Here is a 17,090-nt window from a genome sequence, read left to right as displayed (position 1 = left end):
TCTGGGGAAAAGACTGTTTCCATTCACCCTATCAATGCCCCTCATGATGTTACACACCCATTTTGTATGAAGTTTATCTTTCTGGTGCAACAAGATGCATGAAATGCATTCAGTCCGATTGTCAATAAACTGCTTACATCAAATCTACAAGTACAAATCTGCACCAAGACTAAAATATTCTTGTGTGTAAGGTTGCAGAGAGACTTGGTCAGTTGAGGAGAGTGGGCAAAGCAATGGCAAATGAGATACAATGTTGAGAAATGTATGGTTGTACATTTTGGAAGAAGAAATAATCAGGCAGATTATTATTTAGATGGGGAGAAAATTCAAATTCGGAAGTGCAAAGGGACTTGGGGGTCCTTGTGCAGGATATCCTAAAGGTCAACCACCAGGTTGGATCAGCTGTAAGGACAACAAATGCTATGTTGACATTCATTTCAAGAGGAATAGTGTATAAGAGTAAGGAGGTGTTGATGAGGCTCTATGGGGCACTGGTGAGACCTCATTGAGACTACTGTGTGCAGTTTTGTGCCCCCTATCTTAAAAGGGATGTACTGATGTTGGAGAGAGTTCAGAGAAGATTTACGAGGATAATTCCTGGAATGCAGGGGCTAACATATGAGGAGCGTTTGTCGGCTCTTGTACTGTATTCATCAGAATATAGAAGAATGAGAGGGGATCTCATAGAAACATTTTGAATGTTGAAAGGGTTGGACAGAGTAGATGAGGAAAGGCTATTTCCCTTGGTGGGTGAGTCCAGGACAAGAGGCCACAGTCTTAGAATTAGAGGGTACCCGTTTAAAACGGAGATGAGGAGAAATTTTTTTAGCCAGAGGGTCGTGGATTTACGGAATTCATTGCCACATACAACTGTGGAGGCCTGATCATTGAGGGTATTTAAGGAGAAGATTGATAGGTATCTAATTAGTCAGGGTATCAAGGGATATGGGGAGAAAGCACAAAATTGGAACTAGATGGGAGAATAGTTTAGCTCATGGTGGAGTGGCGGAGCAGACTTGATGGGCCGAATGGCCTACTTTTGCTCCTTTGTCTTGTGATCTTGTGTATGCCCATGCTAGATGCTAAGTGCAGTGCAAGCCCAAAACTAAAACCTGCTCTGGGACTAGTTCATTCATACTTTACTCAGGATAGGTATAAAAAACATCTTCTTTATTGAAGGACAAAGTTGAATTTGGAAGTACGTTCTTAAAATGAACCACCACTTTCCATGTCCTAAATCATTAAGATTCAGAACATCCAGCTATATCAGGAGTTTGTCTTAATTTATTCCTGTATTTCAAAACTTCCAGCTACTTTGAACTATCACATGTGTGTCATTTATCATTTCACTAAATTACAGAATTGCCTTGCCCATTGAAGGCAGAGGGTAGTGGTCAATAGGACTTTTCCGCCTGGAGGTCTGTGATTAGTGGTGTTCTGCCAAGATCAAAACTGTTTGTGATATATGTAAATGAGTGAGACCTCCGTCGGTCCATGCATGTGGCATCCTAGCACGTCCACTTCCTGCTGCCTGCATGTTACCAAGCTCTTCTTCAATTTACAAGTGAAAATGTTGCACAAAGAAAGAACGTGTAAATCAAAAAAGGTGGTCATAATGCATGATGGGCACTTTAGAACAGTGTATCCAAAAGCAGCAAGTAATATGCAAATTATTAGAAAGGAAAATTGGGCAATAAATTCAAAACATGACCTTACAGTAAACATTCATATCATATACATTATATCTTCTTTGCATACAGACAATGCTCAAGACAATTACTTTGTCAACACAATTAGTCTTTAGGCCATCCTTAAGATGGCCTCCATACCTGAAAGCTAGCCTGCACAACATAAAGCCAAGCCGTACATTCAAAGGCTAAGCTGCACATCCTAAAAGAAAAATGAAGAATACTAGAGGAATCAGTAAATAGATTAGCAACAAATATTGATTACAAAGCCACAGACTCCCACAGTGACCACTACCATACTTGCTCCCACAATGCTACCTGTCAGGACACCTTTCCATTTTTGCAGTTCCTCCACCTATCTCTATTTCATCTGCTTTATTGATAAGATTTTCCAAACAGTGTCTCTGACATCTTCCTTCTTCCCCTGAACTATAGTTGAAGGATCTACATGCCCAGATTTGTGCCCCTTTGTTTGCATTCTCTAACTGTTCTCATTTCACAGACTTTACATTCATTTCTTTCATGAATCTTCTCTGATTACTCCAGATATATAGCAACACTAGAAAGCAACCAGAAAACATCATCAACACTTTATGCCCATAACAACTCTGGCCTCATACCATAAGTAGTTCCATCCCTTCCTTACCCTCTTTGGGTCTTCAACCCTAAATTTTATCACTGTCTCTTTTTCCACAGATGTTGCCTGCCATGCTGAGTATTTCTAGCGTTTTCTGTTTTTTCTATTTTGTCTGAAAAGAGATTTGCATTATGATACAGGAGTTGCTTGATCATTGGGAGAAGTGCTACAGCCTACAACCCCAAGAAAGAATAAGCACCATTTTACAAACTGTGTGCTGCAGATAATTTATAAGAGGTTGAACAAAAACAAGATGTTTTTGACTATGAAGACCAGATTGCCCTCCAGAGATGCTCAGTGCAGAAGGTTGTGAAAGAGGGCAATGTGAAATACTTAACTCTAAGAAAACAAAAGTCTTTAGTAACCTCGAAGGTGATCAAGGTCGGTGAACACAATCCAAGAATGTCAAATTAAAACAACATCTATGGTTTCCCAATAATACAGCAATATTACAATAGATCTACCATCTAAAGGCCCTCTTCCCTTCTCATTCTTCTCTTCCAGTAACTCATCTTGATCTGCCTGAATTTCATTCATTCTTCCAGTCATTTTCAATACCAAGAAGCTGACATTCTGCTCATCGTATGTCAAGAGCCGTGAAGCTTTTAGTCAGCATGAAACTTTAACAGCGCCTGCCATACAACTCCCTGCAGACCACTAAAACTCCAGCCAATCATACAAAGCATCCAAAACTCACAGAATTAGAGTCACAGCCTGAAGAAATCAACTAGCTACCAGTATGTAATTAGCCATGAATCTTTTAAGCAGCACTAATGGGAGATCCCTTATGCCTTTAAGCATATGTTCAGATTAAAACATGGAGCTTTCAAATGGCCGTATAGGGATCAAAGCAATTTTGCACACTGACTGACGCTATACCTGTCTGCTTTGCACGCTTCTGTTAAGTGCTAAGTGCAAGCAAATGTTCTGTCTACCAATATGACATTTGACGTACTTTACATTTTAAATGCCATTTTGGAACCCCAATTTCATCATAGCACATTTTCCTGCTATTTTATCTTAAATAAAACTCCTTCGCTTTTGCCTTATCCTTGAAGTGACGATCTTAAGAATATGCCTCACACTAACCAACTAGTGTGTTGCTCAACACAAGAGTGATTTTTCTGAGCCTCAAGATGAAATCTTCAGTGAACATACAATATGTAGTTCTTATAGCCCAGTGAAGAGCCTAGTCAGCAAGCAGTTATTGACAAAATACCATTTGTGCATTACCCCGCCCTGGCTACCATCTGGGCACTGGTCAGTCATTCATTTTATTGCAGGCATAATAAATCTATACAATAATAACCATAACAGAATCAATGAAAGACTGCACCAAGCTGGGCGTTCAACCAGTGTGCAAAAGACAACAAATGGTGCAAAACCAAAAAGGAGGAAATAATATTAATCAATAAAAAAGCAATAAGTATCGACAACACCAGATGAAAAGTCCTTAAAAGTGATTGCATTGGTTCTGAGAATGTTTCAATGATGGGGCAAGAGAAGTTGAGTGAAGTTATCCCCTCTAGTCAAGAACCTGATGCTTGATGGGTAAATTTGAAGTCAAAAACCAACTCCTTGGTCCTGCTGACATTGAGAAATAGTTGTGGCACCACACAGTCAGATTTTCAATCTCCCTCCTATGTGCTGATTGGTCACCACCTTTAATTCGGCCACTGACTGTGGCATCATCAGCAAACTTGAAATGGAGCTATGCTTGGCCACACATAAATGTAAAGTGAGTAGAGCAGGGGAGAACCTGTGCTGATGGACATCATGGAGGAGATGTTGTTGCCAGTTTGAACTGACCGGAGTTTACAAGTGAGGAAATCCAGGATTCAATTGCACAAAGGGGTAGGTATTGAAGCTAATTTCTTGGAACTTACTGATTAGTTTTGAGGGGATGATGAACTTGAATGCTGAGCTAGAGTTGATAAGCAGCATCCTGATGTATGTATCTTTGCTGTCCAGACGTTCCAAGCTTGAGTGCAGAGCCAATGAGATGAATATAAAACATCTGTAGTTTGTAACCACTCCAGTAGTTTTCCAGTTGCCACTTCCAGTCTAGTGTGAACAGAAACAATACTGAACAGGTTGGGAGATGTGGAAATGGTCCTGTCGAAAGTTCTCCTGATGATAAGCATCATCTGAAGTTTATTGATGAGATTGGTATGGGATGATCTGTGGGAGATTGGTTTTCCAGTAGAGCTTGCTTTTTTCCTTATCAGACCTCAGTGCAGTCCCTCATGATCCTGAAAGTCCATATTGAAACTTACATGTGGAGGAGCTCACCCTGTGTGTTTCCGCTGCATGTTTGAATCCATTCACTCCAAAGCAACTGAAATTTGAGAGGTGAATGCAAGCAGCTCCCAATACTCAGTATTGGAAAGCAAAGTCAATTTTATTCTCTTTAACTGTACAGCTTTAAAGAAAAGTACAAGCTGAAAACTTCTGTTACATCTCCTCCCTCATCCACTGACCAGACAGCAGAAAATTAACTTGAATATAAAATGACAGAATACAGATAGAACTGGGTCCTGCGTTCCAATGACCCAGGACACCTTCAAAGTGCCTATTGCACATCTGCCCTCAGCCCATCCTCCCACCGACACACCAGTGATAGGGTTCCTCTTGTCCACACCTACCACCCCACTAGCCTTCACATTCAGCACACAATTCTCCATAACTTCCACCATCTTCAACAGGATCGCATCAACAAGCACATCTTCTGCATTCCTCCCCCCACTTTCCACAGGGACCACTCCCTAAGCAATTCCCCTGTCCATTCATCCCTCCCCACTGATCTCCCTCCTGGTACTTATCCTTGCAAGCAGAGCAAGTACCACATTTGCCCCTACACCTCCTCCCTCACTACCTTTCAGGGCCCTAAACAGTCTTTCCAGGTGAGGCGACCTTTCACCCCTGAGTCTGTTGGGGTCATCTACTGTACCTGGTGCAGCCTCCTGTTTATTGGTAAGACCAGACATAGATCAGGAAACTGCTTTGCCGAGCACCTACGCTCTGACTGGCAGAAAAAGCGGGACCTCCCAGTTGCCACTCATTTCAAATCAACTTCCAGTTCCCATTCCTATTCTGACATGTCAGTCCACATCCACCTCTACTGCTGCAGTGAAGCCACACTTAAGTTGGAAGAGCAAAGCCTTATATTCCATTTGGATAGCCTCCAACCTGATAGCATGTACATTGATTTCTTGAACTTCCAGAAAATGACCAGACCACCCTACTCTCCTTCACCATTCCCCATTCCTGTTCCCTTTTCTCACCTCATCTCTTTTACCTGCTCATCATCTGCCTCTGGCGCTCCTCCTCCTTCCCTTTCATCCATGGTCTTCTCCCCTCTCCTATCAGATTCCTGCTCCTCCAGCCTTTACCTCTTTCACCAGTCAACTTCCCAGCTCTTTATTTCACCTATCTCCTACCACCTTGCACTTCTTCCTTCCCTCTTCCAACCTTCTTACTCTGATTTGTCTTCGTTTTTCCAGTCCTGATCCAGGGTCCCTGCCTGATATGTCAACTGTTTACCCTTTTCCATAGATGCTGCCTGGCCTGCTGAGTTCCCCCAGCATTTTCTCTGTGTTGCTTTGGATTTCTAGCATCTGCAGATTTTCTCCTATTTGGGGTTCTGATCCCCTTTCTGGCCGTTGGTCAATAATTCAACTAAGTTCTCAGTAAGTCTGGATTAGCATACAGTTATACATTTTGGTGCAGCACGAGCAATCACAAAGTCTCATACTTGCAAGCAAAATCCTACACTGAAGTTTCTCTGATGCATGACCGTCCTAATCTCTCAGCAAAAATTTGCTATCATTCATAATTATTGTATCTCATAATAAAAACAAACATGTAGAATACAATCCTTAATAAACTTACAAACCACTTTGTTCTTCTCAAGTAAAATATCATCCAGATACAGATGGAAGTCATTTCTCTCCCACGGGTCTAGTCGGCTTTGAAGACAATATGGGGTTTTATTACAGCTACCAACATTCGACTAATCCCATTACAACCCAGTCAAATACTTTAACTCAACTCAAATACATCTCCTGTGAGAGATAGTGCAATAAAAAAGCTGACAGAAGCTTTAACTCAATCTTATAAGCCATTACAAGATAAAATTATACATTTGCATCTGAGCTATTCAATTTCAGCAGTAAAATAGAAAATAAGAGCAGCACAGTGGAGCTGCTGCTGCACAGCTCCAGCCTCCTGGGTTCCATCCTCATTCCCAGTACCGTGTGTGTGAGGTTCACACATTCTCCCGTAACCCTGCGGGCTTCCAAAAAGCTCCTGTCTACACCCACATCCCAAATATGCGCAGGCAGGTCAGCTAGTTGAACACCATTAACAGCCTTAGTGTAGCTGACTGGCAGAATTGACAGGAACGTGGAGAGAGAAGGTTTCAGAGAGAAATACTGGGGAAATTCAGATTAATGTATTTATCGCATGTACATTAAGCATACAGTTCAATGCATCGCATGAGTTAACAACCAGCACATCTTAAGGATCACCACATATTCCAGCACAGAATGACTCAATGTTTAGCAAATAACACAAGCAACAACAGCAGCATCAATAAAACAAAACAACAAGAGAATAAACAAGCCCCTTTTCTCTCTAACACTCACACATGTAGACAAGCCTCCAACCCCAGAGTCAGACTGCCTCCAGGTCTCCAGCCACCAGTGTACTCACATATATAATGCCTCTGACTTCCTCAGTAGTATTGCAGATATCGGGCCTGAATGTCGAAAACAAAAGTCAGTGAGTATATGTTCTCACTGACTTTGGTCTTTGACCTTCAGGCTTCAATCTTCAGACTCGCATAGACCTACACCCCAGAATGCTGACCTGGAGTTTATTGGCCCTCATGCCTCCTGCCCACAAGGACCTCCAATGCCAGATCCTGACAACCAACACAGACTCACAGACCTTAGGGGGAGGAGTCACTGGGACCACCAACCTCAGTTCATTGACAAAGGGACTGCTGGTCTTCATCCACCACACTTGCCGACCCATCATCTGTCCATAGAGATCAATGGACTTCAACTACTGAGCACTCTGAACAGGACTCGGACTTGACCTCTATTTCCTCCTCATTCCTGTCCCTAAAAACTGTGCTGTCCCCAACACCATTCCTACAAACAAAAAAATTACCTCAACTGAGAATGCAACTTGGCACCATGCCATTTCGCATTGATCTGTGAGCTAGAAACTGTGAATTAATTTGACAAAATGCCTCCTTCTCTGTGGTAAGTATGAAATGTAAGACGGAGAATTTGGAACAGACTATAGATATGACCTTACTGAATTACAGATCAACACAGCATGAACACTGTGTTCTGTTCAACACAATGAGAATATTCTACAATAAAAAAGAATATTTGAAACACGTTTAGCCTCAACACTGCATAACCTTCAGGTTAGAAACAAATTGGATGCAATGTTCTTGTTGCATGCAATGATCTGTTTGGCAGTTCAGGTTATCTGCTTGTCTTGATGAACAGTCAGTGTGAGCTGCTTCTGGAAAAGCACCTCTCCTCTGAATCATAACCAGAGCACTCCATGGTAGTGTTGGCAATCATCCATCTTTGACCAAAAACAGCAGCCTTCAGGTTGTAAAACTAAACATTTTCCTTATTTTCTTGGATCTGTTGCATGTCCCACCTAAGGATCTGGAAAAATTAGGTGTAAACTTATGGAACAACTTATCCTAGCCTTTCAGTGTATGGTGCCATCCAGAAGACCCAAGTGAGCTGACCTATAACATTCCTCCCACCCTCTACCTGACTGTGTCCTTCCTTCACAGTCCATTGGGCAATGTAAAGGGAATAAAAATCTGTTACATTTAACAGAAATCCTATGCCAGCTTTGCTTTGTTCACATACCTTGGCACACATCAAATGGATTTTGAAGTTGCAAGTATCAATCCAATTCTAACTGACAAATCTTCTGCATTTATAAAACAATTCTTCTTTGGTCTAAGCAATAGCAGTATTAGAATCTGCAGGAATATGCCTTTATATTTCAGCAATTGGCTCATTTATAGATTTTCATTCCTACTTTGAGCATGCTCAGGCACTCTCCATGGGTTTACATCTGCAATTCAATGAAAATTGATTACTTCACCCATATCTTAAGTCTCATAACTATGAATAGGCAGCCATTCAATCATTTTCATCACCTTAACTAAAGAACAAAACAACAATAATAGAATCCAACAATCTTAATATACAAGAAGAATTAAGGTGGGCAGTTAACAACAATCCTACCTTAGCTAGAGTTGGTTCTAACTCCCCACTTCAGCACAAACATGAATTTTTCACCACTACTAAATTATTTGTGCAACAGTGGAAGTTTTTCTTTTCCTTACATTATGTCCATGGCTATTGAGAAAGAGGGTACTGTTACTGGTTTCAGCAATGAACTCCCACAGCTCCCAATGGCCCTATAATTTCAGTCTCTGAGGCCAACGTGAAAGGATCCTTCAGGAGGGTGAACCCATGGAAAGCAGCCGGCCAAACCAGGGTATCTGGCCAAGTACTAAAGACCTATGCTGATCAACTGGCTAGAGTGCTCACTAATATCTTCAACCTCTCAGGAGGCAGGTTGAGTTACCCACCTGCTTCAAGCAGGTTTCAATTATACCGCAGCCTAAGAAGAGTGTGGTAACCTCCCTCAATGATTATTGTCCATTAGTACTTACAGTTATAAAGTGCTCTGAGAGGTTGAAGATGAAGCATATCAACTCCTGCCTGAGAAGCCACTTAGATCTGCTCCATTTTGCCTACCATCACAACAGTCAACAGCAGATACCTCTTCATTTACTCTTCACTCAACATCTGTAACATCTGGACTTCTGCCACCTCCAACAGGATCCCACTACCAAACACATCCTTCCCTCCCCCCCTTTCTGCTTTCCGCAGGGATTGCTCCCTATGCGACTTCCTTGTCCACTCGGCCCCCCCATCCCTTCCCACCGACCTCCCTCCTGGCACTTATCCTTGTAAGCGGAACAAGTGCTACACCTGCCCTTACACTTCCTCCCTCACCATCATTCAGGGCCCCAGACAGTCCTTCCAGGTGAGGCAACACTTCACCTGTGAGTCGGCTGGTGTGGTATACTGTGCCCGGTGCTCCCGGTGTGGCCTTTAATATATTGGTGAGACCCGACGTAGACTGGGAGACCGTTTCACTGAACACCTATGCTCGGTCCGCCAGAGAAAGCAGGATCTCCCAGTGGCCACACATTTTAATTCCGTGTCCCATTCCTGTTCTGATATGTCTATCCATGGCCTCCTCCACTGTCAAAATGATCCAAACTCAGGTTAGAGGAACAACACCTTATATACCGGCTGGGTAGTCTCCAACCTGATGGCATGAACATTGACTTCTCTAACTTCCGTTAATGCCCCTCCTCCCCTTCTTACCCCATCCCTGACATATTTAGCTGTTTGGCTGTTCTCCATCTTCCTCTGGTGCTTCCCCCCACCCTCTTTCTCCCAAAGCTTCCCATCCCATGATCCTTTCCCTTCTCCAGCTCTGTATCACTTTTGCCAATCACCTGTCCAGATCTTAGCTTCATCCCACCCCCTCCGGTCTTCTCCTATCATTTCGCATTTCCCCCTCCCCCCACTACTTTCAAATCTCTTACTATCTTTCCTTTCAGTTAGTCCTGACGAAGGGTCTCGGCCCGAAACGTCGACAGTGCTTCTCCTTATAGATGCTGCTTGGCCTGCTGTGTTCCACCAGCATTTTGTGTGTGATGTTGTTTGAATTTCCAGCATCTGCAGATTTCCTCATGTTTACATCAGGATACTCTGCATTGACTGCAGCCTGGCATTCAGTACTATCATCCCCTCAAAACTAATCAATAAGCTTCAAGACCTAGGCCTCAATTCCACCTTGTGTGACTGGATCCTTGATTTTCTCATTTGCAGCCCCCAGTCAGTTTGAATTGGCTGCACTAACTTCTCCACAATCTCCATTAGCACAGATGGTACATAAGGCTATGTGCTTAGCCCTCTGCTCTACTTGATTTATACTTACGACTGCAAGGCTAACCATACTGTAGCTCCAATGCCATATTTAAGTTTGCCAACAAGACCTCTGTCATTGGCCGAATCACAAGTGGTGACAGATCAGCAAATCGGGGGGAGCTTGAAACTCTGGCTGAGTGGTGCCAGATTCTTACTCAAAGTCAGCAAGACCAAGGAGCTGATTATTGACTTCAGAAGGAGGAAACCAGAGGTCCATGAGACAGTCCTCATCAGGGGATCCAAGGTGGAACTGAATATCAGTTCCTCAGTGTCCAGCACGCAAGTGTCATTCTGAAGAAAGCACGGCAATGCCTCTACTTTCTGAGAAGTTTGTGAAGATTCATTATGTCATCTAAAACTGTGACAAATTTCTATCAATATGTGGTGGACTGGTTGCATATGTATTGACTGGTTGCATCACAGCCTGGTATGGAAACATGTGCCTTTGTACAAAAAAGCCTACTAAAAACTGTGTATATGGCCTAGTCCATCATGGGTAAAGCCCTCCCCACCATTAAGCACACCTACAGTGAGCACTGTCACAGGAAAGCAGCATCCATCATCAAGGACCCCCTCCATCTAGGCCATCTCACTGCTGTCTTCAGGAGTATACAGGAGGCTCAGGAACACCAGCTTAAGGAACAGTAATGACCCTTCAAGCATCAGGTTTTTTTGAACCAGATGCAATAACTTCATTTACCCCATCACTGAACTGCTCCACAGCCTGTGGACTCAATTTCAAGATTCTTCATCTCATTTTCTTGGTATTTATTGCTTATTTATTTATTTATTTATTACTATTTCTTTGTTTTCCTTTTTCTAATTTTATTTGTACAGTTTGTTGGCTGTTTGTCTCTCCTGCTGGGTGTGGTCTTTCTATTGTGCTGCTTGGATTTCTGCGCATGCCTGCAAGAGAACAAATCTCAGGGTTGTACATAGTGACATAGATGTACTTTGATAATAAATTTACTTTGAACTTTAATACTTTTTCAGTTACAAATTGTCTTGACTGCCTGAAAGAATTGTAAAAGAGGCAGAGTTTCTGTAAGCCTGTACATTACATACAAACTATAAAGAGTAATATAACCTGAACTGACAGAGCCAAGATGACATTACACATTACACTTCAACTATTCCACCACATTACTGTCTCTGAAGATTGAGACGTGAGAAGTAAGCATAAAATTCTAGACTGAAACTCCAGTGGTACCTAATCAGAGATGTCATGTTTCAGATGAAGTATCTAGTCTCCAAAGTGAACAGAAAGGACTCCATGATACCACTTCAAGGCCCAGCAATAAAGTTATCCAAGGGTTCTGACTAACATTTAACTCTTAACCAATACAAACCTGATTCTGAGCTCTCAATCAATTGGGTGGAAGCAATTGTCATGTTCCCCACATGACAGCATAGGAATTGTTTTTAACAAGTACTTCGTTGACTATAAAACACTTCAGGGATCTTGAAAGACAAATGGAAGTATATTTTTCTTTAATAGACATGGCAGCATTCAGTTGTTCTATGAAGATAACTGTGTAAACTCTGGTACTGTCCAGTATGCTTCAGTGTTCCTACCTTGCTCTTTTCCTGGTGAAGCTCTATCTGAATATCAGTCAATTTGGCTCGGAGTTCTTCATTGGCAGCTTGTAATGCATCTATTAGCGCCTCAGGCTTCTCGCCCTTTCCTCGTCCTTTCTTTGACATTTTTTTGTCCAGCAGTTCTTCTCTGTAGATTGGATGGGAAATCAATAATTTCTAACCGTCAGGGCTTCACACCCTATGAATATTCCTCCCATCACCGGCTCCATTCTCTGGACCCTGGAGAAAATACAGTTAAGACAAAGTAGAAAGTAAATTCAACATTGTAATTCATCACAGAACAGCATCATACAAAGCATGACATTTCATCTCAGTCTTAATATATTGCTGCAGTTCCTCAGGGCAGTCTCCGAGCATAACTTCCTTTAGCTGCCTTATCAATAGTTTACTGTCAGCAAGGAAAACGGTCTTACCAGGGAGGTGTGTGGACAAATTTGATATACCAGGATAAGCAATTCATAAAAGCTGAGGCAACAGACTGCATGCATTCATACTTACATGAATGGTGACTGGGTGGAATTTCGTTCATTGGGCTATTATGTGGACTCTTATAACTTTGGAGTTAATAGCAAAATTCTTCCAGGGCTTATGAGGGAGGGGGAGGGGGGAATGAATATTTGCAATATGATGAAAGCCATTTCTAGATAATGTCTGGAAAATAAATCTACCAAATGGGGTCTGGGTTCACTCAGCAGCTCGTTGGAAGCACACGCAAATACATTCTAAAGAATGTCGACAAAGTGTAATTAGGGAAAGATACCTGGCAACTTTCCTTGAGAATGTTTTGCATTACTGAAAAACATTCTATTTCAAGAAAATGCATTTGATAAACCTGTTTCCTCTCAAAATATTGGGAGCAAGATCACCTGATACCCTGATCTCCAAAATCTCTTAAAAGCTGTAGGATGACCTGTGTCAGCTGACTCCTGAGGCCTGATACAGGAAGACCACAGGAAGTGCAAATACGATTGGTTAATCAGCATGCATTTAATTTGCATTGATGTAGGGGTCTCACATATGGCACAAATATTGAGAAGCAGCACTATTAGGAGGATTAATATAAATTCAAATAATAACATAGTATTTTTAATCATCAAAACACTGATACAATGCAGATAAACTAACTTGATGGTTTCCATCATTGGAAAGGAAGGAAGACAGTAGTTTAAATATACAGTTAATGACTAAGCGTAACTTGTACTGAATGATAATATTCCATAGATGAATACATTTCTAGAGAAATGTATAAACAAAAATGGGACTTGCTATTATACAACTGTTATACTTGAATCTGGACTTGCATTTCAAATGCATGGTAACTTTTGACCTAGCATCTCCTGTAACCTTTTGAATATGGTTTGAGTTTCCATGAGTGTTTACATTGTCCTGACATTTATGAAATTTGATTTATTACTTCAAGATCTGGCTTTACCAAGATAAAAGAGATCAGGTTTAGTTGCACTAAAATTGGGCTTCTAAATATTTTAACCCTAGAACTTATTAATGGGATTTCCACCAGATGAGGAAAATAGCAGTTAATTTCCCATTCACTGTGAGGCTGTACAGGTACATACTAGCTTCCTAGAGATGCCAATAACAAAACATCCAAATGAACAGTAACCTACTCATTATTCATCAAATGCCCATGGAAATCAGTCCCATTAACCACTTATGTAACAACAGTTAGGCATATTCAATAGAATTAAATCATTTATGCTCATCTTTGACATATCAAGGGACTATTCAATGACTTGTGGGACCAGAAATTAACATGATCAAGAAAGATGACTACTATGTTATATACGTATATGACAGGGAAATCCAATTTTGAGAGCCTGTGATTGATCCAAAGAATTACCTACAGGAACTTCAGGGTAAGGATACTATAGGCACGAGGAGATACCTGAAGAGTAGACTATCTATTGGATGGAAGTGACCAACAACTCTGATAGAGGCAGTTGCTAAGTTGTTAAGCTCTTCAGTGGGAGGTGATGCTTTAGCACTGCTGGCCCACCACCTCGAGGGAGTCTTGATCATAAGCGGGCGAAACTCCTGAAGACAGGTGGCAGATCATCTGATGATCCCATTGATGATAGCACAGGACAGTTAACATCTTAGTCCATGTGTATTTTCAATTCTGATGTCCCAAGTGTGAACAATACTGTAGAAAGGTCTTATATTGTAACAGTATCATTTGGTATCAACACATTGTAGGTAGGTGCTATCTTTTGTCAGTTGGAAAAGGACTGTTTGTTTTAGATGAAGTGACCACTTGTTCTAGGCTTGCTTGTTACTGTAGACAGATGCTCATCATTCAATTGGATTCAAAGAACCTACAACAAACCTACAACTTTAGATACAGGGGAGAGTGCAGATCCTGGAAATCTTGCCTCACACACAAAATGCAGTAGGACATTAGCAGGTCAAGCAGTGTATATGGAGGGAAATAAACAGCTATTTCTTCGTGAAGTCCAAATCCTGATGAAGGGTCTCAGTCCGAAATGCTGACTGTTCATTTCCCTCTACAGAACTTGCCTGACCTGCTGAATTCCTCCAGCAATTTGTGTGTTGAACCAAACTGAATCAACCAGCAGAGGGAGTCTGTATGTATAGTCAATTGGGGGCTCTATAATCCCATTTTTCGGGCACAGTTATTGCTAGATTGGCCTTTTTTTTTGGCACTTCCTTAAAATGTGTTATTGATTGAAAAAAACTTGAACTAATCAACACACACAAAATATTGCAGGAACTCAGCAGGTCAGGCAGCACTCGTGGAAAATAATAAACAATCAACTTTTCGGGCCAAAATCTTCTCCTGGATTGAGAAGGAAGGGAGAAGACACAAGAATAAAAAGGTGGGGGAGGGGAGGGAGGAGTCTTTGCCTTTTAACTTAACTTCCTCTGTTGACTGACTCATTACCTTTGTAATTTTTGGGCTAAAGCTCAATAAGATGGAAATTCTTACACTTCCAATGAGAGTCAAAAGTAGGCTATTTATTCATCAGATCAAATACTTCATTCACAAATCTCAGACAATGAAGCAATCCAAAACCTAATGTAATGAACTCCAAGTAGCATCACAATCTACATTGTTAAGCAGCAAGTAATACTCATAACTATTTTTGTCCTGCTGTTATCAGACTCTTAAAGGGACTTCTCATGCGCTGAAAATTTATTCTTGATTTTCCAGTCCTCTTCCCTGTGCCTCTTGCATTTTGCTTGTTCACCTGCAATATACTTTCTCTGCAGCTGCTACACTATATTCAATATTCTGTTTTCTTTTTACTACCATGATGTATTCATGCATGGCATGGTCTGCTTGGATGGCACTCAAAAGTTTTTCACTGTACTTCAGTACACATGACAATTGTTATCTGAAGTCTGACCAGTTGCCCCTGATGGACAACTGGTTTTTCAAAGGTTTTTCATTACTGAGTCCCACCAATATCCATGCAGAGGCTCCAGTTGAACAATCACATAAATATGGACTATGTCCATAACAGTTTAGAGGTTGAATACTTGGCAACAGGTGGCTAACATTTTGATTACCTAAAGCCTTCCACTCAAGTACAACAAACATTCTCTATACAGAAGCCTTTAAGTGCAAGGCGCAAGGGGATGGCCACTGAACAGTAATCCAGAGGCAAGGTGAGTGATTTGGTAAAATAAGTTCAAAACACAATCCAGGAAATTAAAGTTCATTTCCTAAATAAATCCAGATTTAAAAAGTCAGCATCAATGATAGGGGACCGAGAAACCATCAGTCTCACACAAAAAAGCACCCTTATGCATTCTGATCTGAATAGGTCTGCAACAAAGTTAACACAGGGAAATCTGCAGATGCTGAAAATTCAAGCAACACACACAAAATGCTGGTGGAACGCAGCAGGCCAGGCAGCGTCTATAGGGAGAAGCGCTGCCCTGACGAAGGGTCTCGGCCCGGAACATCGACAGCGCTTCTCCCTATAGACGCTGCCTGGCCTGTTGTGTTCCACCAGCATTTTGTGTGTGTTGCTGCAACAAAGTTGTTCATTCTTAGCTGCTTCATGAAATGGACAAGAAAACCATTCTGTACAATTAGATATTGGCAGCAAATCCCATAAACAAGTAAAAAAGTGCACATACTATTATATCAATTACTTGTTAACTGTACATTGGCTACACAGATTAACAGTGAGGTTCGAGCGATGTTTCATGCAGAAACACTGCAACATGGTGGGGGCTGGCATAACAAATGTGCAGCTTCTTTTTCTGCCTTGCACCTGCATAATGCTGTGAACTGCTTGCCCCTTTATTGTTATAATCCAATTTATCCCTGCAAACATCAATGCTGCGCCATCACATCTTCCAAAGTAAAACTGCCAGTTCCTGTGTGGGCTTTGTATTTCATGAGTTTTCACATTCGGTTGGTGTTGAGAGAGCCGCCAGTGCTAATGACTTTTTTTTCCGCACAATCTCTAATGCAATGTGCTTTGATGGATGGGATTAAAAAGTACCACCATTAAAGTAATCCATTAACTCTACACTTGCTCGACACTATACAAGAATAAAGAGTGCAGCTGTATGTTTAGCAAATAGTTAACTCCCTTGACACAGATGAAAAATGCCTCAGGGACAGTGAGACCTGCAAATTTGTCACACAATGCAAAAGCCAGCTCTTAAAATATTCAGTGTGAGGAGTGCTCTGAATTAAATCTAAACCACACAGGATAAAAGTTTTTCTGATTCAGAAATGCAGTCTGTGTTGCAGTCTAAATTCCTGCCATATTCTTGGCTTTATTTCCTTAATCTTCTGTGGAAATAAACTGATCAACTAGCTTTTCAAAACCTTTAGTACAATACTACATTCCTCCAGAACCATGATGGCACAACTCTTCCCTCAAGTGAATCTTGTAGTTTGTAATACTGTTTTATTCTGAGCCATTCTCTGCTGGACTGTCAATTACAGCTGGATTATTGAAAGGAGAAATGCTTGAAACATACATGTGCCTGGAATTTCTGCAGAAAATTCTCCTGATTTGTCACATATTCTAAAGGAACACTACTTAATTTCCTTCTGTGCCAAGCTGCATTCCAATTCCCTATAAACCACTATGTACTTTACTCAGA

The 17,090-nt window shown here is 41.4% G+C and overlaps 1 protein-coding gene across 1 annotated transcript in view; it reads right to left on the bottom strand.

The window, feature by feature from the left end:
- LOC132391709 (janus kinase and microtubule-interacting protein 1-like) overlaps positions 1-17,090 on the bottom strand; it is a 236,253-nt gene that overhangs the window by 112,803 nt on the left and 106,360 nt on the right. The window contains exon 4 of the mRNA XM_059965260.1: positions 11,958-12,200. Within this exon, the coding sequence (XP_059821243.1) occupies positions 11,958-12,086 (129 nt within the window). The 5' untranslated portion in view covers positions 12,087-12,200. The remainder of the gene's footprint in view (positions 1-11,957; positions 12,201-17,090) is intronic.

This window comes from Hypanus sabinus, chromosome 3 (genome assembly GCF_030144855.1).
Source record: "Hypanus sabinus isolate sHypSab1 chromosome 3, sHypSab1.hap1, whole genome shotgun sequence".
NCBI lineage: Eukaryota > Metazoa > Chordata > Chondrichthyes > Myliobatiformes > Dasyatidae > Hypanus > Hypanus sabinus.
Note: the sequence above shows the minus strand (reverse complement) of the source record. Positions and strands in the feature narration are given on the sequence as shown.